The following is a 25,041-nucleotide window of genomic DNA, read 5'->3' as shown; positions in this document are numbered from 1 at the left end:
ATGAGATGTCAGAAAACTGAGAGTACCAAGGGGCAAGAAGACTTACTAGGGTTGCCAGCTGTAGGTTGGGAAATTCCTGGAGATTTGGGGGAGGAGCCTGGGAAAGTTTGGTGAGGGTAGGGAGCTCAGCAGGGATGTGATGCCACAGAGTCCACCCTCTGAAGCTACCATTTTCTCCAGGAAAACTGACCCCTGTTGTCCAGAGATCAGTAGTAATTCTGGGAGAACTCCATGTCCCACCTGGAAGTTGGCAACCCAAGGACTTACAGTGCACCTCTAAACAAAGCTACAGCCTTCCAAACCCAGGAACGTCAATGAAATTAGAAGACTGTAACTCTGGTTAGGATGGCACAGGGAGAGAACTGAAACCAACATGGCAGAAAATATAGGCAGGAATGGAAAAGCGAAGTGTGTGGTTAGAAAATGAGATGGCAGGAAGCAGGAGAAGGAACATAAAGTAAGAGGGTGGATGGAGGAGAAAACCTAATGAAGTCATTATGAGGACTGAATGGATTGGAAAGAAAGCCATTGCCTGCCTATCATTTAATGCAGCAAAAGCAACCAGGAAGGTGTGATATTGGTCTGAGAGACTGAAAGAGAAAGTCTATGGAGGACAGACAAAAACACAAAGTTGACAGCTTGCTAATCTGGGGAGACTGAGGGGAGCAAACTGAAGGCGATGGCGAGCGCACAGAGCCAGGAGCCCAGGCTGCAGTACATACACTGAGATTATTCCCTCGCGGTCGCGCCTTCCTCCTCTGTCGCAGCCATACAAGACGGTGCACACAGAAACGGGAAAGAGAGAGAGAGAAGGAAATAAATATAAAGGCAAAGGGAGATATAGGGCCAAGGGGAGGGGAGGCAGAACCAAGATGTGGTAAAAGGTTGAGGGGAGGTGTGTAGGGAGAGAACAATCAGGTTAATGTTGGTCATTTATGCACAAGACCAGTCCAACCCAGTGCTGGAGGCTCATTTCCTCAGAGAAATGGTTGCTACTGACAACTAAGATGGACAAAGATAGACACCACAAAGGGACAGACAGTTCTCAGTAGGGATGAGCCGAGCAGAGCAGCGGAGACAAGAGCAAGACCCCACAGCTTCCCCCAGAGCCAACACATGCGGCAACAAGCCCCAGCCACTGAAACCCTCAGCCACTGTTAAAAGCTGCAGCACTGTGCACGGCCAAATCTTGGACAGTTACTCCAACACAGAAACCTACTCTTATTGATTTGCTGGACTGTCGCATCTTCTCAATCCTGATTTTGTTAGCACAGCCCAACAGCTAAAGCAAGGGAACCTCTACCTCAGGGCCCAACCACATGCTACAGTTTTCCCTACGTCCTCCCTTGTCCCCCTGTTGCGTTTGTTCTTGGAACTTGGTTCCCAGGTATGTATGGGCCTGATTCTGTGACTGTGGAGTGCAAGAAAAGGAAACTTACAACTTCCCCCATGCCATTTTCCCAACTGATGGGCTCCTGTGGGGGCTGCTATTTGTCTTATTAGGGCCTCCATATGTACTAATGGGGTATACCTAGGTTTCCCCAATGGGGCAAACAGAGATCCCTGGTTTTTTTTTCAGGTTAGGGAAACAACGTGGGGGGGTGGGAGGCATATATCCTGTCTCCCAGCATACTGTGGTCCTAATCCCAATTGGACTGAAAGCATCTGGGCACTGAATTCCCAGCATGGAATTCCAGGCACATCTGACTATGAGAACCTGGGGGAAATGTAATATGTAGTTAAACCTTGCTAGGCAATGAACTGCAGGGGAAGCCTGAGAAAGGTTTAATCAGTGGTGAAGCTGAACAGCTCTACAGCTTTTGTAGATATTTAGGGTGTTGCATAGCCTAAGATAGGGAGATCTTGTGCACAAAACATTTATTTGGATGGAAATAGCATTTGGCACATTTTCTGCATTTAACTCTGGAACTTAGTAACAGCAGCCTAACCCTGTCAGTATAGAGAGATTGCCTGTTTGTCTAAAGGAGATTAATAAGTGGAACATGAATGTCTGTGCTGCCTTTTCTGACAAGTGAAGTTGGTAGCCAGTGGTGTTTTCTCCTGCTTAAAGAGACTTGTGATCATAGATGTGAATGCAGAGATGGATTGTTCAGTGCCCCGATTCTTGTACTGAATCCATTTGTGAAAGCTTTTGATCAACTGCTTGCCTTGTATATTGAGAGAAACTATGCCTGTATCTTTGTGTATGTGTGTGGGAATATGAGAGTGAGAGAGAGAGAGAGAGAGAATATTAGGGAAAGGATCTCTCTGGTGATCACAGAATTGGGAAAGAACTAAGAGAAGTGCCTGATGTAGGGCAGATACAGCATTTAAAAGACGTACAGAGTTAGAAGATTAGAGGCACTTCCATAGAAATGCATTTGGGGATGGCTAGTGCTATAGACCTACATGTTGAAGAGCAATTCCCAGTTTACAGGACTGCCAGAGAAGAATAAGCAGCTATGCTACCAAAACAGCAACAGTATTCTTTAATTCATACAGCAGGTAGCACTACTATAACATTATAGACCCCCTAGGTGGAAGCAGTCTTCCCTAAGGAGAACTTTCTATTAATAGGGACAACATAAGCTTCTTTCTGACCACAGCTCCCTAGGCATGGCACATTTTGCCCAATAATTGCCAACTACTCTAAAGGGTGATGTCACTCTAGTCCACTCCACTCTGAATCTAGATTCCTGAGGAAGCATCAGGAGGTTCATGCCAGTTCAGATTCTTGACTGGGACCTGTAAGATACCTAGAGCGACTAAATCTTTGCAGTGCCCTCTATGAAAATATTTGAGATCTCCTGAACTTAAATCAACTAGAGTGCTTATATGAGCACTCTTAGAGGGCTGACCAGGGCCGTTTCCACACACCCTTATAGGGACAGCCCACTCATGGAGCGCCTGTGACATCTTCATTTGCAAAATGGTTGTGGTCTGTTTGGCTTCTGGGTTTTTGTTTTTTGTACCTTTTCTATGTCCGTAGAAAGGATGTTCCCCGAAAAGGCGTGGAAAAAACAGAAGCCAGACAGCCCGCAACCATTTTGCAAACAGAGATGTCTGGATTTCTGAAGAAAAGCTGCCAGCATTCTGTGAGTGGGCTGTCCCTATAAGGACGTATGGAAATCACCAATACCTTCCCATCTAGGGACAGAAAAAAAGAGATATTCCAGGGCGATGAGAGACCATCTGAATCCTTGAGGGTCTCTCTATAATCACTTCTCAGGTATCCTCCTACTACCTGAAAATTGCCAAATGTGTGCAATCCTAAGCAGAGTTACTCCAGTCTCAGGCCATTGATTTCAATGAGATTAGTCTGGAGTAACTCTATTTAGGATTGCACTGTTAAATACGTTTTAAAGCGCTATAGAAACCTACAGCAAGAATATACTCTAGAGTCTGGATCCTATTATTTTTCCAAAGTGTTTAAGGAGTGAATCTGGGTTCTCTTCTTTTTCTGCTTGGCTACTAGCAGATACTGTACCAGAAAATGGAGGCAATTATGGTATCTTCTACTGATGGCTTTCTAAAAGTTATACTGTTAGCCATGTGTGCAGGGAAAATTAATATGGGAACTTGTTATGCCTAGAATGAAGGGGAAAAATCTATAAACAGAACTTGACAGGAACATAGGGTTTTGCCCAAATGATTATTCTTCCCTCCCCTCCCATGCTCCACTCCCCTTGCAGTGATAGTGAGTTTCCATAAAACTTTTCTACGTATAGTTTGAATCAGTCATTCAATATATTGCCCCATGAGAACCAAATGATACACTCGAGCCAACCCTCAGACATAGTTTGCCTCCAAATAAAGGGCTTTTTGCTGAGAACTGGCAATTCCTTTTCCTTTACTTCCCCTCAAAAAACTCCCAAGGTGGGGTTCTTATAGCAGGACCCAGCCTCTCTTGAGGCAGCCTTATCAAGGATACATTTTCTGTTCCTAAGACTCTTGCAGCCCCTGCTTTCCAGGAGCCAAGTGTGGTATGTTGCCAAAAGAACCAATGAAAGGTTAGGCATGGGAAGGCAATAGCCCATTAGGCAAAGAGTCCCTCCCCCTTTGGGAGCCATTGTCATGGGGTCAATTATAGTGACCCTATTTTTCTTTTCTCTCTCTTCCATAATCCTAAAAATTGGGGCAATAATGAAATTGATGGGCAATAGGTTCAGGACAAGCAAAAGGAAATACTTCTTTACCCAACGAATAATTGAATTGTAGAATTCACTCCCTGTGGTTGCAGTGATGGCCACAAGTGTAGATGGCTTTAAAGGGGGTTAAGACAGATTCATGGAAGAGAGGTCCATGGTGATCTGAAGGTAGCAAACCGCTGAATACCAGTGGCAGAAGGCAGCATCAAGGGCCTTAACTTCTCTGCCCTGTTCATTGCTCCCCTGGGCAACTGGATGGCTACTGTGTGACACAGGTTAATGGAACAGATGGACCACTGGTATGACGAAGCAGCCTATCTTTATGTTCTTATATTCTTATAGTGTGAGATTAGTAAGACTGCATGCCCAGATGTACATTCAGAAGCCACTGGCACTGCTGCAAATGCACTCTGAACTCTATATTGATGGACAGATGATTGTAGCATAGGAACAAATTTCCATTGGTCACTTCATTGCTGTCATCTCCTAGCTCTGTTGAGGAATGAGGCACCTCAAAGCTGGCTGCCTTGCAACAGACTACTTCTATCTCAGACATTCAGCTGCAGACACTTTTATTCCAAGCAGCAGGGGGGGTGACTGATAGTTGACAGAATATAGGCTATTTTTCTTTTGCTGCCTTATTTCCTGTCTCCTCTCTCCCTCCATCCCTCCCTCCTGCTGCTGCTGGGAATAAAATTTCCTGCTACTGAATACCTGAAGTAGCCTATCTCAGGCCACCAGCTGTAGGGTGCCTCACTCCACACCAGAGGGATGGGGAGCAGCTGGCAGCAATGATGTGACCTGTGGTTGCAGCATGAATTGGCCCTGGACTGGCTCATCTATGACAGTCAAACATGCATTAAAAACGTAGCCCGAAGTCCTTTAAAGGCCTCTTTTAAATGTACCTCTGTATGCAGCACAGGGAAATTTCACAATGGAAAACCATTTCAGACCGAGGAGCACAAACTGCAGGGAACCTGAAGGCACTAATTCAGCACTTTCATTCCCTGCAATTGAGATGCTGAGTGCTGCCATCTGGTCTTATCCTGAGCACCAGATTTCCAATGTGAAAGGGGCAGAAGTACCAAGAAGAAAGATGGTGTTAGACAAAGAAAGGCTGATAAAAAGGTTACAGTTCAGGACAGCATAGGGGGGATGTACTAGCATGTGTTGTAACAAGAATAGAAAGTGTCAAAACTGAGAAGAGAATGGGCTGTGTGGTGGTGGTGATGCATGTTCCAAATTACACTGTTTACAAAAGCTATTACCTGCCCTACTCTGTAGGGTAGACAAGGCTAACAGTTAAGCAGATCTATAAAGAAAAAGTAGTTCCCTTCCTCCTTAGACAAAGAGGTTGCAATGGGACAGAAGAACTTGCTTACATCAGGGGAGGCAGACAGCCTTCCATTCTGACCTCTTCTTGCTAGTCGCACACTACTCAACTAGTAAGAGCAGAAAATGTAGGCAGAGATAGAAATTTCTGACAAGTCCTAATCCTCTCCTGACTTTAGGCTGTAGAGGTGCAGCATTTAGCAGGTTCATTCCCCATTAAGTCTCTCTGTCACTTTGATGCAAAGCTCATGCAAAAGAGCATCATTCACTTCTGTCCTTACAACCAGGCTTTCTCCTCCTTCATTATGCCCATGATCACAGCTATGCTGAAAACATTTGACTCTATCACAGCATAAATTGTTACCTAGCAGCTGATTTTGCAGAGGTTTTTCCAAGACTTTGCAATAGGTATTCATTCAGTGCCATAACAAACAAGCAGAGCAGGCAAAGTATATGGTGGGGGTAAAAGCCTATGAGGCCTTAAAGCACTAGCGGCCAGCCACCACAAATCAAGTTCATGGTATTCTGGAATCCATACATAATTCAGGCTCACGGTGCCTTGGAGTGGTTTTTGCCTCTGTTCTACAGAACAGGTACTCACACAGCCGAGGAGAGTCAGGCAGGACTGCAAGCTTGACTCTGTGCCATAGGCTTGTCTGCAGGCCTCCCATCTCCTATCCAAATTGGCAAAAAACTCCCCTGCTTTTGCCACAGCTTGGTCACTTATGCCTTAAAGCAGTGGTTTTCAAACCTTATTTGTTTGTTTGTTTGTTTGTTTGTTTTTGTTTGTTTGTTTGTTTCAAATTTCTATTCTGCCCTCTCTGCGAGTGGGCTCAGGGTGGATAACAACATATTAAAATACAATAAAAATTCATCTACATTAAAACAACAGTGTATTAATACACATTTAAAACAGGATGGTGGACAGCCCACATTGACTTTCCCACATTGACTTGTCTACCGAGGAACCCCCGAAGAGTGCAGAGGTTTCTGGGACATATTCTAAGATGCACACTTAGTTCACATAGAGTGTTTACCAGCCTTTTGGGTCCTCATGATGATCCCACATGAACTGATAATGCACCCTAGAACATACCCAGAACTCCCCTGAAGTTTTGCGCTGCCAGACAAGATCAACAATAGTGGCAAAGTAGCCTTTCAGAGCAGCTTGTCTATCATTACTGACTTTCTCATTGAGGACTCTCTGATAGACAAATGAGGAACCTGGGAGTTCCCTGAAACACAGTTTGAAAATCACAGCCTTTAAAGCAATAACGGCAAACACTGAACCAAAGGCTGATGAATTGCTAAAAATGTCTGGGTGACAGTGAGGCGCTTTCTGCTGGAAACACCTAGAACCAACCGGTTGGAGGGCAACTCGCTCAGCTGTCTGTCCAAGATGTCCAGCATTGGCAGATGACCATGTGAGGTCATTCAATTGATACACCTCAAAGGCAAGGCCACTGTTTTGCAGGTAGGTGGCAAAGCAGTTTTTAACAAGCTGTGACTGTTACGATCCCTGTTATTAATTACCTTATGTTTTCAGGTCCTCCCAAGCAAAATAGGAAGGCACAGTTAGGAAAGACACACTCTTTACTTTAGACACCGTGTTCAGGTCAGTACTTCCATGTTTTCACTTGCACACATTTACACAGAGACACAGATATGCTTAGCCCGTTGATACGACAGTAAATACTGCTACACAGCAGAGCATGCTAAGAGCAACAGCTGCTTGGCACATGCTTAGCAAAGAGCACTCCTTCCCCCACCATCCCCTTCCCACTTCCCACCCCACCTCATACAACAGTGGATGCTGGGATAGCATCCCACAGCCCTGGAGAAGGTGCTGCTATAAAGCAAGCTTCATGCCAGATTCAGAAGCGTATGTTACTAGCTGGACAGCATCAGCAGAGGGACATGGGCTTTGGATTTCTGACAGGTGTTTTCTGACAGGCTGTAGAGAGGTAGCTGTCAAGTTTTATTTAGTCTTCCCCAACTCGCAGTTATAGAAGCAGAGTGGGGATATGACTAGCATAACAAAACAGTGCTTCAGAAACCAGCAGAATAAAACCCCAACCCTGTCAGAGGAACAAATATTGTGCCTCCAAGCAAAGCCCCTTATGAGGTGATTAACCTTGAGGCACCAAAGGTTGGCAAGACTAAAATGGGAAAGCAGTGAGGCAGGGACAAAATCCTAGGAAACCTGATTTCCAGCCCCCCTACTGTGTTAAGATGTTCTGTTTCATAGCTAGGTGTGAATGGCATAAGATATTCACTCAGAGCTTCCCCTCCCCCCAGATACAGAGGTACCATTTCTGTTCCTTGAATCACACTCCAAGAAGTCTCAAGACTAGAATTTGTTCCATTACTGAATTTTGTTTCTTAAGGAAAGAGTATCATCTTCTACCTGGAACTTCTTCATCTTTGGCCACAGTAGGCTGGACCCCACTTTCGCACCTGCTAAAGGAGATACTAGAGAGGTTGCATTGTAGCAAATGCTGCTACAGCTGGACACGTCTTACTGATGCAAACTGAAAGTAATGTGTACCAGGCATCTAATGCCCTCCAATCATCAATGTACCATGAGACAGCTCTATAAACTCAGTTGGACTGATAGCAGCTAGGAGACCTGCAAATCTACTCTACTTTCATCATATAAATCTGACTGGGGTGGAGCTGGAGATGAAAATCCACCTATACTGCACTACCAGCCAGCTGTCTACCTGAGCTGACTAGACAACTTGGGCTTCTTATAATGATTGGGTTCTATAGAACAGATAATTGTAGAAGTGTGTAGCTACTTCCCTATCTAAAAGGGTCTTGGGGAGAATGACACCATTATATTGGTGCTGGATTGGTGAAGGTTGTGGTAAAGTTATGAATTTAAGGAATGCTACCTAGAACAAAATCCTGACTTCATGAAATGGTAGCGATGTGTTAATGACAGCAGTATTTCATGTGGACCAGTAAGCTCTGATGGACAGAAATGGCTGTCTGTGATGATATATTGTTGGGAAAACTGAACAGCCACTGAGTGAGTGAAATAAGCATCTTCTCATGAGCATCTGTGATGGAGTAGAAGAGCCTAAAACTTCCTTCCTCACTCCTTGTCTTTGATTGAATGAGGTGGGGATCTCAAAGATCTAATGGAACATACTCTCTGGTTAGATCAAGATGGGTAGCAGTGTTTGTCTGTCTGTAGCAGCAGAAAAGAGCAAGAGTCCAGTAAGACTTAACAAAATTTGTGGTAGGATATGAGCTTTTGTGAGTCACAGCTCACTTATTCAGATAGCAGCAGCAGCATAAAATGCTGAAGAGAGCTGTGACTCATGAAAGCACATATCCTATGACAAATTTTGTTAGTCTTATAGATGCTACTGGACTCTTGCTCTTTTTTACTCTGCTTTCCAAGCAATTCAACAACAGAGGAAGCATTATTTCTCCAAAAAGAGTGATAGGATTGTTGTTCAGTGTGATATTGAGGGCACAAGTGATCCCAATTAGAGTATTCCCTTGTACTTCCTTGGTTATCTATACTGTCACTTGTTCAGGTGCCTTTTCTTTAAACTTTCATCTTGCCTGGAACTGGGAGGGTAATGTTTACATTATCTGTTGAAAAGTTTTCAGTACATGGTAACTAGCCCAAAGTGTTTCCTGGAAAGAACATGAGATCCTGACCTGATATATACACCCTAGAAAAGTTATGGAGAATAAGCAGGTTCAAACATTCTTTCACTTTGCACCAGTATACGAAACCGCCCAGCATTGCTACCTGCTTGGTTTGTGTGACAGTGAAGACTACCGCTGCCTCCTGGGGCAAGAGCGACTGCAAGGATTAGAGATCACCACAGTCCTCAAGTTCCCAACTGAAACGGATAAAAAAACCCTCACCTGGTTCTCAGCTGGCAATCGCGGCATGGAGGCAGCACGTCCATGACCTTCCATGGGCAGGTATGGGTCACTATCTGAGTAGCCATCCTTTGCCATCTCCCGCATCTCTACAGACTGTATTAGGCAAGACAGACAATATGGTCAGGATGTGGGAAGTCAGGAGGAAGGAAATCCTTTCCCTTTCTGTAGTTGGAGGGGTAGGACAGACATGGAAAAATTCCCTAGATGCTAAAGAGCTCAATGGATCTCACAAATAAAGCTCTGGTTTTCTTGCTTCATACCTTTGCTAACAACACATGTTAATTAAATCACCCCTCTCCTGTTACAGGCATCTATCCCTCACCCTGCGCCCCAATATAAATATAAACATACCCAAAATAAAATAAAAAATAAACCCCTATGAACCAAGGTTAAAAATACAACAGACAGAATGGGTGGTCAGATTCTCCAATCACTACAAACGGTAATACTGTGGCTCTGTGTTCTGAGAGCTATGCAAGGAAAGTCAGATACAAGCAGTCCAAAGATGCTGCAAATCTCTTATTGGAATTCCTTTTTCAACACAGCAGAACAAGAACTGACCATGTGTGAATTCTTCTGGTGCTCTTTCTACTGTTGGCACATATTAAAATATGCAAGAAAAGGAGGGATAAGTGAGGCATTTCATGCTGCTGCTGAATCTTTTCCTGGAGAAACCAATCCCATCCTTCTCCCAATCCACAGTTTGAGCATGGAATAGAAGCATCTGCTCAAATAAGGGTGGGAAAGAGCAGCAGTGGGAGGACTTCAGGTTTAATCCTTTCCACATATATGAATGGTGCCATAGTAGTAGCAATTATTTTGATTCAGTGATGTTTCAAGTAATATCCTTGCAGTTATTACACTTATGGTATGCAAATGCAATGAACACAGTACATACAGAGGGGTCAAGTGGCCAATACATTATCCAGATGTGTTCTGCTGGGACATCATTGTGGCACAATAACTGAGTAAGGGTTACTATATCAGGAACAGTCACTATTGCCAAATTTACCACACCACTAACATCAAGCTCTTTGGACAGGCTTGGCTTAAGCAGGACAGGAGTAGAATGGGGAATGACTCACTACATATTATCTTAAAGCTATTTTAGTACTCCACACATCTTGGAATGTTAGTGTAAATTAGTTAGTGATTCCAAGTGACATAGCAGACATTGGGGCAAACCTGTCTCATGCGCCTCACAGAAAGTGCGGTGTTCATAGTTTTGAGCATCATGGCAGTTGTTGAGATAGGACAGGTCACATAAAGTCTCCTCAGTTTTGACGGTGGTGTTATTTTACCTCATCACTGGAGCCTTATTTTAAAAAAAGATGAGGTAAATTCACATGACTAAACTAACACAATGAGAAGAGCAAAGACAAGGTGAGTTCAGTTTTGTGATAGCTTCATAATGAGATCAGTTGGCCACTCAGTTCATATTTACTGTGGTTTCACAAGGCTTGCATGGAGGTTCAGTAGATATGGGTCACTGCAAGCTTAGTTCAAGGTGAAGCAGCAATCACAAGCTTCCTCCACATTAAGCAGAGGCTCAAACAAATATTGGCTCAATTCTCTATTTGGTCCTGTGATTTGAACCTTATGTCCCCTGGCACAATGTTTGATCTTAGCTAAAAGCTGCATTTTACAACAGATCTTTAAAAGGTTAAAGGAGGATAAGATGGGGTAGGGAAAGGGATGGACAAGGAAAAGTGAAAACAAGATTTGTAAGTGCCAGCGTAAAAACATCTTGCTGGCACATAAACCACCTGGGAATTGGTCCGGCTATTTGGCATGTCCTCTGGGTGCCCTCGCTCAGGGCTCCAGGTTCCTGTTTTCTGGAACATCTCCTGGGCTCGCTGTGTGACCCATGACTCGCTTTCTTTCATTCCCCCTTCCTGCATACTCCTGAAGGCAAACAGAAAAGTCAGAATCCAGCAAGCTGCACAGCCACTGCTGTAGATAAATGACACAAAGAATCACTACTAGTTTGGAGGAAGGTGGGACTACTACAATACAGAAAGTTCCTCATTATTCTAAACCTGGCTTTATCCAAAAAAGGATGCTGTAGCACAGAGTACTGCCTCTAAAGATACTAATTGTTGACAGACATGCAATCATGTCAGACAAAAATATTCAAAATGAAATCTTGCAGTAAACATTTTTAAAAGGATCTATTCTTCAGACTTTTGTATGACAATGGGATGTAATTTCCATGGAATTCTACTGCACTTTGGTGATAATTTTAGTAGGCATCAGATCCAGATAATTTCATAATCCTGAGGACACGTCCCTTAAAATACAAAATTCTGAAAGCCATATGTAAGACTCACATTCCACCTCCTTGATCCAGTTGTGATGAAGGGAGAGCATTCTGTCCTTGGCCACCTTCCTGGGAGGGGGATGGTGGTTCCATGCGTTGGAACATAAGCGGTGTCCGATTCTACAGGAAAACACAAGATGGTACAATGGTTGGTATCATATATCTATTTCCAAACCATGCTGTAGAGGGCCAATAGATCTGCAAAATGGATTTAGGGAATGAGAGGATTTCTCTGAGAATCTGAAAGAAGTCCCACGTTTACAGAAAAGAAAAGAAAAAAAACCTAAACCCTGGGGATTAAAGTTACCAGGTTGGCTGGGGGGTGGAAAGGAGAAATGGAAGCAGGAAAAGAAGAGAGGCTATGGAGGGCTACCAGGGAAGGGAAAGAGGGAATAGTGGGGGAGGGGGATACTGATAGGAATAATATTTCCCCCCACAAGTCTTTGTGCCCTCCTGCTTGTCAAGATAAAGGAGATGCTGCTATCAAGCAGCCTCTTTTCCTCAAGTTCAATGCATTTAAGAAACTGTCAATTATACACAATCCAGTAATTTTCCTTTCTCCTGTCAGGATAATCATTGAGACATTTTCTAGTAACATTTTTGTCATCTTTGGACTGCATCACATCTTACAGTAAAGAATGGTTCCTACATTGCCATCATGGATCAAAGACTTCTTTTCTTATAAAGTATGAAGGGTATCTGTGTGTCTGAGAAATAGTAAACATACTTCTGGGGAAACACAGTTGGTCAAGTTGCCAGGGACATGCACATGAATGTATTAGAAAGGTGGGCTTATGGCATAAATGCAGACCATATTTTGCTGTAATGTGTAAAACAATCCTGTATTTCACAGCTTTATATTCTTTCTTCTGTGATCCATTAACAACCTTTTTGCTCAGAGATTTTTTTTCTCCCTACAAAGGTGATCAAAAGGTGCCATAAAGTACTATACATCTCTTCCTACATGCCTTGCTCTTGCTAAAGACTGGGATAAGTTTTCCTGTGAAAATGAAACTATCAGACATAGTGCCGTTCAGTTATTCAGTAATCACTGAATACACATTTTTTGCTCTGTTGCTGAAAGTAGTAGGTGGTCCCCAGGTATCTTTAAGTGAAGGTTAGTCCCTCATTTAAGAGGCACTAACTTTTCTCCCTTGCTTATTTCTGAGCAAATGTTTTACAATGTTCCATTTGTCCAAGCAGCTGTCCTGCTCTTTCTCATTAATTATCACAATATTCTTCCTTTAAAATGTTCAGCTGAATTTATGCATATTGATCCATTAAGTCCCTTTTGCCTATGAAAAAATATAGGCAGAATTTTCATATTAATATTCACCGACCATAGAATCCTTGATTATTTCTTACAATAGTCTTTTTGAGCAAAGAAGAGTTGATTGTTCCTGACTTCACAGCTCCAGCGATAGAAAAGCTCAGGAGGTAGCCTGGAAGGGTTTCCCCCCCTTCCAGTTCTTCAGTACCAGACCCACTGAATTATGTTGTTTTACTAGAAATCTTTGCTGTTTGACTCAAATATTGTTATGTTTTGTAAGCTGCTGGCTGATTGACTGAATACCTTTGTTTTACTTGAAATCTTTGCTATTAGATTCAAATGTTATCATTCAAAAGTTACCATATTTTGTAATTTGCATACTGATTGACTTAATACTTGTATCATACTTGTAGTTCACCTTGAGTCTTATTGAGAAAGGCAGACTATAAATGAAAATAAATAAAATTTTATAATGTGACAGAACCATCATAGGGTTCTGTTCACTGCACCTGTTTTTAATGCTCACTGTATCACTACCATTTGATGCATACACAACTGCACATAGACAGCATTATTTTAAAGAATTAATTAATAAGAGATAACCTGAAATTTTGAAAATACAAGAAGGGCCTTCAATCAAATATACAACATAATTTGAACACTCGCTGTCTAATATCTGTACATTTTACTCCTCATCTCTAAGGAGCTCAGGATTATGTATATGGTTCTCTCCCTTATCCCTTATCTTCACAAGAGAAGAGAGTGACTGACCCAAGGTCATCCATTTAGCTTTGTGGCAGAGTGGGGATTTGAACTCAGGTCCCCTAGCCAACCCTAGTCCAGCACTTTAATCACTAAATCATACTGGCTCAAAACCAAAATGGTACATACAAAGGTTTGTGGAAGCCAGAACCAGAAACTAAGGAGCAAATGAGGACTCAAACGATGCCCACTTGTAAAAAAAATGTTCAGTTCTGACAACAGTTATGACCACACCATGATTCGAACAACCATACCCGTTGGGGATGGGGATTCTTTTCCTGGTTTTTCTTAAAGGTCCACACTTACCTGCTCCTCCCGCATAGCCTGCAATTTCTTGGCCTTGCTTTGGCGGTAATATTCCATGATCATCATGGCTGCATAGATTTTGCCCACTGTCAGATCGGTGGCTGCAGGGTGAAGAAAGCAGACAGTGAATAACGGTACTTTCTGCCTGTTCCTTTGGCACTGCCCTTCAGTGCTCTCTGGATTCTATTTCAGGTTCAGATCTCTGGGCTGCCTGGGCACTCTCAGCAACTTTGTGTGTGTGTGTGTGTGTGTGTGTGTTTGGTTTTGTGGCCTCTTCAGAGGCAAAACCCAAATTTTTATATTGTATGTATTTTTATGTTGTCTATGTATGTATTTTTTATGTTGTATATGTTGTATACATGATCTGTATATGTTGTACATCTGCTCTGAGCCCGCTTGCGGGGAGGATGGACTACAAATCAAATCAAATAAATAAAAATAAATTTCTGAAGGGGAGTTCTTCAGATTCAAATGGCTACAATAATCACCTTATGGTAAGTCTCCACAGAAAAAGGCCTTTTCCTCTCAGCTTCACTCTCTCATATGTAGCTATTTGTCTTGAGTAGGAAGAAGCAATGACCTATTGTGATGAAGGGAAAGTGGCTGGGAGTACATTCCTGCTCTTCATTGTGGTTAGTTGAGCAGTCTTTACAGTTTCAGTCAGCATTTCCAAAATAGTGAGCAAGGTGAGGGTGTCTCTGTTTTGGCTGCTCCACGTGGAGTAGTCTGTGTACGTGGAGCAGTAAAAACAGAGAAATACCCCCCCCAAGCTATTTTGACATGGGGAAATAGTGGCGTGGGGGGGGGGGGGGGCAGAAACTCTTCCTCCATGGAGGCATTCTGAGGCCATTTGGACTCTCCTTTATTTTTTAACAACCATTCCCTACAGCTGCTGTCTGGCTGCAGGGAACTCGAGTTCGGTCTGGGGAACCTGGGCCCAACTCTTTAAAAACCCGAATCCCTAAGTTTGACCCTCAGGAGGTAGGCCCTCCCAAAGAAGGCCTCCCTGCCTGCGTAGTTTGTAATAACAAGATAAGAAGACTCTGATCACAGCGAAGGTTTATCAAATTCAGCTTCATTTATTCCACAGCAGTTAAACACAGGCACTCCAAGAGAGTCCACTTCAAGTGAGAAAGAGCCAGATGGTGCTGAGTTCTTTAGAGTGCACCCACATTTTCAAAGTGTACAGGTTCCTTTTCTTCATCATGTTAAGCCCTAGGCAGGGAATGGCTACAGCCCAAACTGGAGAGGGATCCCAGGGGGCTTTGATCAATCATTGCTCTTTTTCCTCTGGATCAAAAGGGCATGAAAAGGAACAATGCATGGCAAAGGGAAATATGTATACTAAGAGACCGGTATATATTTGATGGGAAGGCAATTCAGATGTATGGGCATGGGACCAGGAATACTAATGCTTAACTCTTACATTTGTGAGGGGTGACCAGGAGATCCAGTGTTTTTTGGGAGAGGTTAGGCCAAATTGCCATCATCTCTTTCCTCAGCTCAGCATCCATCTGCTGTTTATCTGCCCCCCCTAGGGGAAAAAAACCAAGTTAAAGACAAGAGATAAGCAACCAACATCTGGCCATTAGATGCCCCCTTGGACATATTACAGCTACATGTTTATTCTGTTTTTTCATTGAGTTATATTTATTAATGGTTTTTACATATTTAAAAATAACCAAATGTTAAAAAAAACTTGTATGCTGTTATACCTTTCCCATTATTAGAGCTGATAAGAACCATGCAACAGTTTAAAATTAATCAAATTACTGTAACACTTCAACATTGCAAGTGGAGACAGTATATTTGAGTTTCCCAATAAAAAAACTCCCTGAGCAGAGAAATCCAGTAAGTTGAGAAGAAAGGTTCTAGGATAGCCTTCTTCCTGACCTTCAAGTTTTCTATATGTGCAGGTACTTTTTAAAATGGAAGAACACTCTAATATTCAGTCCAGGAAAGAATCTAACTCCCAGTTCTGAGAATTTTAAAGTAAAAAGAATACACATAAAAATTTATGCATGCACATTTCAGATTTATTGAGACGTATGCGTACTTGGTATAATATTCAAGTACTAAATGAATTGTGCAAACCAGTTCTGATTTGTTTGTGTGAAAGTCAACTTATAATGCTTTTAAAGTCACAAAAGAAAATCTGATACCAAATCTGAGCTATGCCTTCACAAAAATTGATGCACTCCAGCCCAGGAGTCTAAAAACAGAGGCCTTATGAGTTTTAACAATTACAACAACCAGTTCAGTTCATCTTATGATCCCTTACACTGAAAAATATCCTAGTTCAAAACCATAGTACCCTCTTTCTTTAACAGCAGTACCTTATTCTAGCAGCAGCTTGTGCTAGAGGGAAATGAGAAACAAAATGCCCACTCCAAACCACTCCTACTATTTTACAGGCCACGTTTACCCGAGTGTGCCATACAAGCAGGGCCTTAATAGCCTAGGATGTGCCTTCCTGTGTTTAGGTCTCATTTCCTAGGATCCTCTGTTCTGAAAGATGGACTCACTAGTATTTATGGTAGCATCACTTGCCTTTGGCAATCTTGATATCAAGCGCAGTCCGGATTAATGCCATGAGGGTGGAATTGAAATGGACTGTATTGTCGTCTGCCACAGGCAAATCCATACGAAGTAGTCTCTGCAGAGATTCACGCAGAAAGGTGTCATCTTATGACCCAACTTCCTGAGATATCTTGCACACAGGAACATAAGAGCCCTGGGTAGAACTCTGAGCACAGGGACTTTTCCTCTATCGCTCCTGCTACTCATAGTGTAAGCTTTCCTCTCTGAAGCAGATGAAGATCAAAGTCTTGCTGTAACAATTTCAATACTCAGCAGACTCTTCCTTCCCTCCCCAAACTTTATTTTTGGCCAATATCTTCTACACATTGTTATCAGGTTATTGGCCAAGAAATGAACCCATGTGATAACTGGGGGATGCAAGTAGTTTAGGCTGCAGTTCTAAGCAGGTTTGCTTAGAGGTTTATCCCTTCAAAATAACTTCCATGCATTCTAATCAATCTGGATTAAAACCAATCAGGGTTTTGCCAATTACATGCTTCTTTATGTTGTAGCGGAGTAAGAAGCCAGGATTTCTGCTCTAATCCAGCAGATTACACATCCTATCCAAGATAGGATTAGTGTTTCAGTTTAATTATTATATTAATTTCTTTAAGGGGGTGTTAGACTTTATGAGTCCCCATCCCATATACTCTGTCCCACTAGACCTCACACAATGTTCTGTCCAGAATGAATTCCTTTTAAGATTCTAATTTCACAGAGTTCTTCCAAGAAGCTCATTATTTGTCTATATAGCAAAATTAAGAACCATCAAACAAAGAAAAAAAAACATCAGTTTTCCAAGATAGCAGCAGGAAGCAGTGGTAAAGGGATCAAAGGAGAATGCACTGCAACCATTCAACAGAGCAGGTTTCATAAAATGTGCAAGACTTAGAGTCATGCAAAAAGAGCATGCAACATGCAGCACAGCACAGCACAGTGCAAAGGCATCCACAGATAACACATTGAGACTCATTCATAGCTCTGGTATAGATTGCTCTAAAGGGAAAGATCCAGATTGTGGGCTCTTGGTGCAAAAATGGGTGGGTGCGTCCTTAAGGTAGAAAAGAAAAATGAAATTGACAGACTATGGGCCATGTGCCATTCCTCTGAGCCAAGGCCATGGGCTGGAGATCACATAAGATGCTCAGGGTGGGGCTTGACCAGCTAGTGCATTAGCTGAGATAGGCTGTGGACCAATGGAAATGGGGGTTAGACGATCAGGGTCTTTTGGGATTGTTAAGTGGATGTCACTGAACAGAGGTGTGAAGACAGGCGACATTAAAAAGGGAAGGAGATCCAGAATGAGACACACATACGGGTGATGATTCAGCAGAATGATCCCTCAAGGAATCTGATGCCCAGAAAACCTGTAAATCTTGGTTACCATTGCGTTAGGAACCCAATTTACTTATCTCCCCAGTATGGGTAAGTAGCAGTCACGCCTGTTTGCCTGTTTGGTAAGAATGTTGTCTGTTCCCTGCCATTTTCTTGTTTCTACACCATCCTTCAACAGGTCATTGTGTCATTCACAGTCGTTATAGAAGTCAGTTCACCCTGTCAGAAGATCTGGCTTTTCTTTTTTGCTGTATACAGGATTTGGTCTGGATGCCAAGGGTGAGGCACTCCTAGTCAAAATGAAGTAGCAACATCTCAAAGTAGCATTATCTCCCTCCTCATCCTTCTTTGCATTACATTTGGAAATAAGGATGGGATCTTTAAATCTTTTGGCAGCTGATCAATAATTTAGCACTAGTTGCAATTTTGTTTTGCAATCAGAACTCAACGCTTAAGCCCCCTGGGAAGTTCAGGCAGCTGGCTCACTATTCAGTAGCCACCTGTGACGAATTTCAGTCTCCAAGACAGAGTTCATTTGTGTATTACCAGGAGCAATTTGGGATTATTTGTCCACCTATTGAACTGCTTTGGCATGGCTGTTTCCTGTGACATTTGAAGGCATTGAGTCACATGGGTGGGGGCATCAATATGGTTCCTCTTCACAGCAGCATCACAGTGCCCTGAGGGGCAGCAACAGTGGCACGGGTGGTATTCCACCTTGATGCTGTCACCTGCATGCTTGGCTTCTCTCCAGTGTTAGCATCCTTCAGCCACTCCAGTCCTGCTGTTAGAAATGTAGGGACTACAGCACACAGCTGCAGCTTGGGACTCTCCACCATCTTCCCACTCCCACATGTTCTCCTTCTGAACTATACCAGTGCCAGCCATCACCCTTTGCTCTGCTTTCCTGACCACCACAAGCTTTTCCTGAACTGATCCAAAATATTACGATGCTTGGCAAAAAATTCTATGATACATGAATATTTATTTTTAAAATGTACTTTCAGTTTGCAGTCACAAAATCTGTCTCCACTTGAACTTCCTGTGTAACAGTACACTGTTTGTATTACTAAAGTTTTTCATCCCTACAATGGAGCGCAAACAGACTGGAAAGTTAAAGGAAAGGGCCAAATCATTTTACTTATGCTAGTGTACATGAGAATGCCGGGTTATATGTAGTCTCCTATTTGGTAAGAAAGCTGAGCCTCTTGGATGGCTGCTGAAGCAGAACTACCTCTGAGGAGCCTTTAAGCTCCTGGATAGCCACACTGAAGAAAGGATAAAGGGGTGGGATGGAAACAGACAGCAATTCTCCCTTGGGTCAGTTAGGGCTCTCAGAAATCACCACTCTTTCCCCACAGACAGGCAAGAGATTTGCAGATACACAGTGGTTTTCTGGACAACCAATGTCATGGAGGAATGAACATAGAGATGCGTAGATAATGATAGTAGAAAGAATATGGAAGTATAAACAGAGGAGCAGGCAACTGCAAAGGAAAGAGGGAAGTGATTGTGAGATATTACTCAAAACACATTTTTATTCAGTTAGGAAACTGAGGGACAACATGAAGGCATTCTCATAGTAGCCATAAGGACACTGCCATTAAAAATCCTGTGAGCGCCCAATCCTGATTGGGCCTGCAACGTGGCGTTCATTCCCCCCCCCCCGCACCTTTTCAACTGTGGTGTGTGTGCGTGCAGCTGTTTTGGCATGCACTTGATAAGGTGCGCATGGGAGGGCAACAGTAACTCAGCCTGCTGCACTCAATGTATTTTTAAATGACTTTAAAATGGCAGTGACATTCTTGTGGCAACTGTAAGGACACTGCCATGTCTAGTTTGGCCCTGAAGCACAGATATGGAAGTGGCACAGCGGGGAATGGAACTTGTGGGTCTTGAAAACCAAGCCACTAGCCCAAAGTTCATGTTCTTTATTCCTCTTTCCATGTCTCCATCCTCTTTTTACCAAGCCTGTATTCATCTCATATTAACAGTGCAGTCCTATGCAGTTACTTGTGTGACCAAAACAATTTATTTCAACAGATGTAGACTGGAGTAGGTTTACATAAGATTGCCCTGAAAGTCTTGTTCATAAAGCCAGGAAAATAATCAAGGATTCCCAGTAGCCAATACAATCCTCTGCCTATACACTCCTGTTAAAATTGGCCTTTGAAAGCAGTGCCTATCCACCTCTTCTGCTTAGGGACCGCTGCATTTCCTCTCATGGGAGGGAGCTTCCTTGTAAAAAGTTAACATGGCACCAAGTAATCTAGCTTTATAGCTCTTGTCTTCAATACAATCTTGTCCCCAGGGGTTATATTACCAGCAACTTATATGTAGACGTTTACTGCCTCTGGGTGTGGAAGTTCCCACTAGTCATTATGGCTACTAGCCTTCACAAAACTAGCAGAAGAAATCTAGGTTTTGTAAAAAGCATGACAGACACAAATGGCTGGAATGAGAGAGATTTGTATTCCCTGACTGCATAGTTTCCCTTCCATCTGCACCTGTGCAATATGGGTGCATTCTTCACAAGTATCCAGTATGTTGTATATATAAAGGTCTTCAACTTCCCATACAGAGACAATGCATCTGCAGCACAAAAGTACTGAAGGTTTGTCACATTACTACTTTTATCTGCTATGCCAGAAGATGAGTATTAAGGCGGATTGCATTCTCAAACACAAAATCAAGCATTTTCTGGACGAGTCAGAGCCCACAAGATGGCATGTTTTTCCTTATGTGCTGCCAAAATTAGACAGGATTTTATGCAGTAGTGTACAGCTGATAGTTAGGGGATAAAGAAATGATGTTGGTTCTATGTTCCTATATTGTTACATATATTGAATTGTGTTTTCACTGTAAGTTTTTGATGTGATAATAACACATCATGTTTTTAAAGCATATTGTGTTTTTATTTTAAGTTTCTGGTGCGATATTGCAGCCGTCATGGCTTTTGGGCTGAAACAATAAATCTAATTTTGGTAAACAACCCTTGCTAGATAGTTCTACTTATTACAATGGGGAGACACTATGGTTTCTACCTTGATTTACTGAGATTGGATCTTCTTGATGAAATTTTCAACTCATAGACTTTATTTGACATAGCATATAGAGTTGGCTATAGCAATTTATGCTTTTGGAATTATGTGTTACTGATTAAACAGTTTGGTCTTAATTATAAACTTTAAACAGGTCACATTGGCTTTCTGTTCTTCCTCCTTCTGTTCTGTTTAGCATTACTGCTTTTCTATCTGACAAATTCATTGTCTTCACCTCTAAATCTCCTCCTTCTCTCAATATATATCTATTAGCTGTTCTTTCTTCTTCCCAGTTTCAGCCTCTATGTCATTTTTAATTTTTTTCTTCAAATTTCTTCTATTGTTAAGGCATGTGGGACTTTTCTTTTTAACATCCTGAAACTTCACTCTTTTATCTCTGTTGATACTTCTGTTTCAGGTTCTTATTGTCTCGACTTTCTCCCAGCTTTCTCCTACACATTAAAATGTTGTTTTGAATTCTGTAGTCCATAGCATCTTGTTGGGTCATTTCTGCCATGACTCCCCACTTTATCATTCTCTGTTCTTGTTACCATTTGTTTTTCACATTCACTGTAAACTACTGTTTCTCAGTTCTTCAAAGTTCTTCAAGATCTTACCTTCCTTATTTCTCTTTTTTTATTAGTCCAGATCATGCGCTTAATTCTTTTAAGATAGTTTTATGTGGGCCACTGTAGTAGAAGAACAAGACTCGAGTCCAATAGCACCTTAAAGACCAACACAATTTCTCAGCATAAGCTTTCAAGAGTCAAACTCCCTTAGTAGGAAGTATGCAATTCCTACTCGTATTCCAACGTGTATCTGACAAAGGGAGCTTGACTCTTGAAATTTTATAGCCAGAAAATGTTTTTGGTTTATAAGGTGCTACTAGACTCAAATCACAATTAGTTCTTGTGATTGGATCCACTGGAGATTTCTGCAGATTAATGGGATTTTCATCCATGAAGCATGACTTCCCTGCAGCCCAAACTATCCCCTGGAATGCTGCTCCTGGAGGAAAAGAGATCCTCAGAAATACTGTGGGGGAATCAGAGGTCTGCAGTAGGGACAAATAATTGGTGATTGCTCCCTTTCCATCTGCAAAAATTCTCCTTGCGATCCAAACTTCATATAAATGTGTATGAGCAGGTGGCAGTGGAACAGATACAGGGTTTCCTGAAGGATATCTTGGCCCTAGATCCCTTTCAGTCCAGGTTCCAGCCAGGACATGGCAAGGAGACGCTGCTGGTCGCCCCCACGGACGACCTTCACAGACATCTGGATTGAGGTGGTTCGGCGCTGCTGATATTATTGGATTTATCAGCAGCATTCGACACAGTCAATTATGATATTCTGACTCACCGCCTCGCCGATGTGGGGATACGAGGGACTGCCTTACAGTGGCTTGTCTGTTTTCTCCATGGTCGGGGACAGAGGGTGGCACTTGAGGAGAAATTGTCACCTCGTCACCCATTGGTGTGTGGGGTCCCGCAGGGGGCAATGCTCTCCCCTTTATTGTTTAACATCTATATGCACCCCCTTACCCAGTTGGTGCGAAGTTTCGGGCTTGTCATCAATATGCAGATGACACCCAGCTGTATCTTATGATGGACAGCTGGTCTGACTCAGCCCCAGATGTCCTGGAACATGCGTTTGCAGCCGTGACTGATTGGTTGAAACAGAGTCGACTGAAGCTGAACCCAACAAAGACAGAGGTCCTGTACTTGAGCCATGAGGGACAGGGTTCAGGACTCCGGCTCCTGGCCTTTGATGGGGCACAGCTTGTGCCAGTTCCGAGGGTCAGGAGCCTGGGGGTGATCCTGGATGCTTCCCTGAAAATGGAGGCACAGGTCGCAGTGGTTGTCAGGTCTTCTTTTTTCCACCTGCGGCAGACCAGGTAACTTGTCCCCTACCTGTCTACCTGCGACTTAACTACAGTGATCCAGGCAACGGTCATCTCTAGGTTAGATTACTGTAACTTGCTGTACACAGGCCTACCCTTGAGCCTGACCCAGAGATTGCAGCTGGTGCAAAATGCAGAGGTGCGCGTCATTATGAAAGCACCAAGTAGGGCGCATATTACACCAATACTGCTCGAGCTGCATTGGTTGCCAGTGGAGTACCGGATCAGGTTCAAGGTTCTGGTATTGACCTATAAGGCCTTGTGCAGACTGCGGCCAGGGTACTTGAGAGACCATCTCTCCCCGTATATTCCCCCGAGGACCCACCGATCAGGAGAAAAAAATGTTATTGGTCCCTGGCCCCAAGGAGGCCCGCTTCGCCTCGACTAGAGCCAGGGCTTTCTCAGTCCTGGCTCCTACCTGGTGGAACGCTTTGTCTACTGAGATCAGGGCCCAGCAGGATTTACTATCTTTCCGCCGGGCCTGTAAGATAGAGTTATTCCGCCAGGCTCATGGCTGAGGTTGAGCCTCCGCTGGCCGGAGGATGCAACATCTACCCCGCCCCCCGCCCCCCCCCCCGTGAAAGCTGCCCACCACTGTTTGTTTTTCAGCTGCTGTTACTGTGCTGCTATATCTAGTTGTACTACTGTATTGTTTATTAATAGTTGTATTGCTGCCGCCAGGCAAAGAGTGCTGCTATTTTTATATGATGTTTTAATGTTTTAATATGGAACGTTTTTAAATGATTTTAAGGTTGTTATCCACCCTGAGCCTGCTTGCGGGGAGGGCGGAACACAAATATGATATAAATAAATAAATATTTGTATGAAGGATTTTACACTACAGATTCTACCACCACTTTCTGCCCTCCCTCCCTCTCTTTCCCTACATTTAAACTGCAGGGAAACGTGCAAGTATTCCCCCTCCCAATCCCTACCACAATGATAACAATGCAGGGGTGGGGTAAGGATCTACTAATTAGTTGAAAGCCGCAAGAAGCAACTGAGGACTAATTGTCACTTCTCAACCCTGTGCTTTTACAATATGCATGATTTGGTCTCAGACTGTCCTGTGACGTACTGGGTGTTGTTATTTGAGCTAGGAAACTAGACAGATGGACCATTTTAAAAAATACAGAGACAAGCACAATCCTTCATCTGATGGAGGATGAATTTCACTCACAGGTGTGTGTGTGTTATATGCCGTCAAGTCACCTCCAACCTATGGTGACCCTATGAAGGAAAGACCTCCAAAACATTCTATCATTAACAGATTTCCTCAGATCCTGCAAACTGGAAGATGTGGCTTCTTTTATTGAGTCAAGCCATCTCATTTTAGGTCTTCCTGTTTTCCTACTGCCTTCCACTTTTCCTAGCATTATTGACTTTTCCAGAGAATATTGTCTTCTCATGATCTGATAGCCTCCGTTTTGTCATTTTAGCTTCTAAGGAGAATTCAGGCTTGATTTGATCTAGTACCCACTTATTTGTCTTTTTGGCTGTCCATGGTATCCGCAAAACTCTCCTCCAGTACCACATTTCAAATGAATCAATTTTCTTCTTGTCAGCTTTCTTCATTGTTCAACTTTCACATCCATACATAGTAATGGGGAATACCATAATTTGGATTATCTTGATCTTGGTTCCCAGAGAGACATCTTTATCTTTAAAGATCTTCTCTAGCTCCCTCACAGCTGCTCTTCCAAGTCTCAATCTTCTTATTTCTTCATTGCAGTCTCCTTTTTGGTTGATGATTGAGCCAAGGAATAGGAAATCTTGAACAATTTCGATTTCCTCATTGTCAACTTTAAAATTGTGCAATTCCTCAGTAGTCATTACTTTTGTCTTCTTGATGTTCAGCTATAATCCTGCTTCGGCGCTTTCTCCTTTAACCTTCATCAGTAGTTGTTTCAAATCATCATTATTTTCTGCTAGTAACATGATGTAATCTGCATATCTCAAACTGTTAATGTTCCTCCCACCAATTTTCACTCCACCTTCTTCTAGATCTAATCCAGTTTTCCTTAAGATATACACTGCATAAACAGCCACAGGTATTGCCCCTTAATTGTTATTATGTTTGGAAGCATTTAATCTTTCTTTGCCTCTCTTGACTGAGTGGATATCATGTTCTTATT

General features: G+C 42.8%; 1 protein-coding gene across 3 annotated transcripts in view; it reads right to left on the bottom strand.

The window, feature by feature from the left end:
* CACNA1A (calcium voltage-gated channel subunit alpha1 A) overlaps nt 1–25,041 on the bottom strand; it is a 262,064-nt gene that overhangs the window by 19,204 nt on the left and 217,819 nt on the right. For all 3 annotated transcript variants that reach the window (XM_054976850.1, XM_054976848.1, XM_054976849.1), the window contains 7 exons: nt 16,601–16,706; nt 15,477–15,584; nt 14,051–14,151; nt 11,723–11,832; nt 11,159–11,297; nt 9,372–9,485; nt 723–758 (listed from right to left, as the gene is read on the bottom strand). In XM_054976850.1, coding sequence (XP_054832825.1) covers nt 723–758; nt 9,372–9,485; nt 11,159–11,297; nt 11,723–11,832; nt 14,051–14,151; nt 15,477–15,584; nt 16,601–16,706 — 714 coding nt within the window. The remainder of the gene's footprint in view (nt 1–722; nt 759–9,371; nt 9,486–11,158; nt 11,298–11,722; nt 11,833–14,050; nt 14,152–15,476; nt 15,585–16,600; nt 16,707–25,041) is intronic.

This window comes from Eublepharis macularius, chromosome 4 (genome assembly GCF_028583425.1).
Source record: "Eublepharis macularius isolate TG4126 chromosome 4, MPM_Emac_v1.0, whole genome shotgun sequence".
Classification (NCBI taxonomy): Eukaryota; Metazoa; Chordata; class Lepidosauria; order Squamata; family Eublepharidae; genus Eublepharis; species Eublepharis macularius.
Note: the sequence above shows the minus strand (reverse complement) of the source record. Positions and strands in the feature narration are given on the sequence as shown.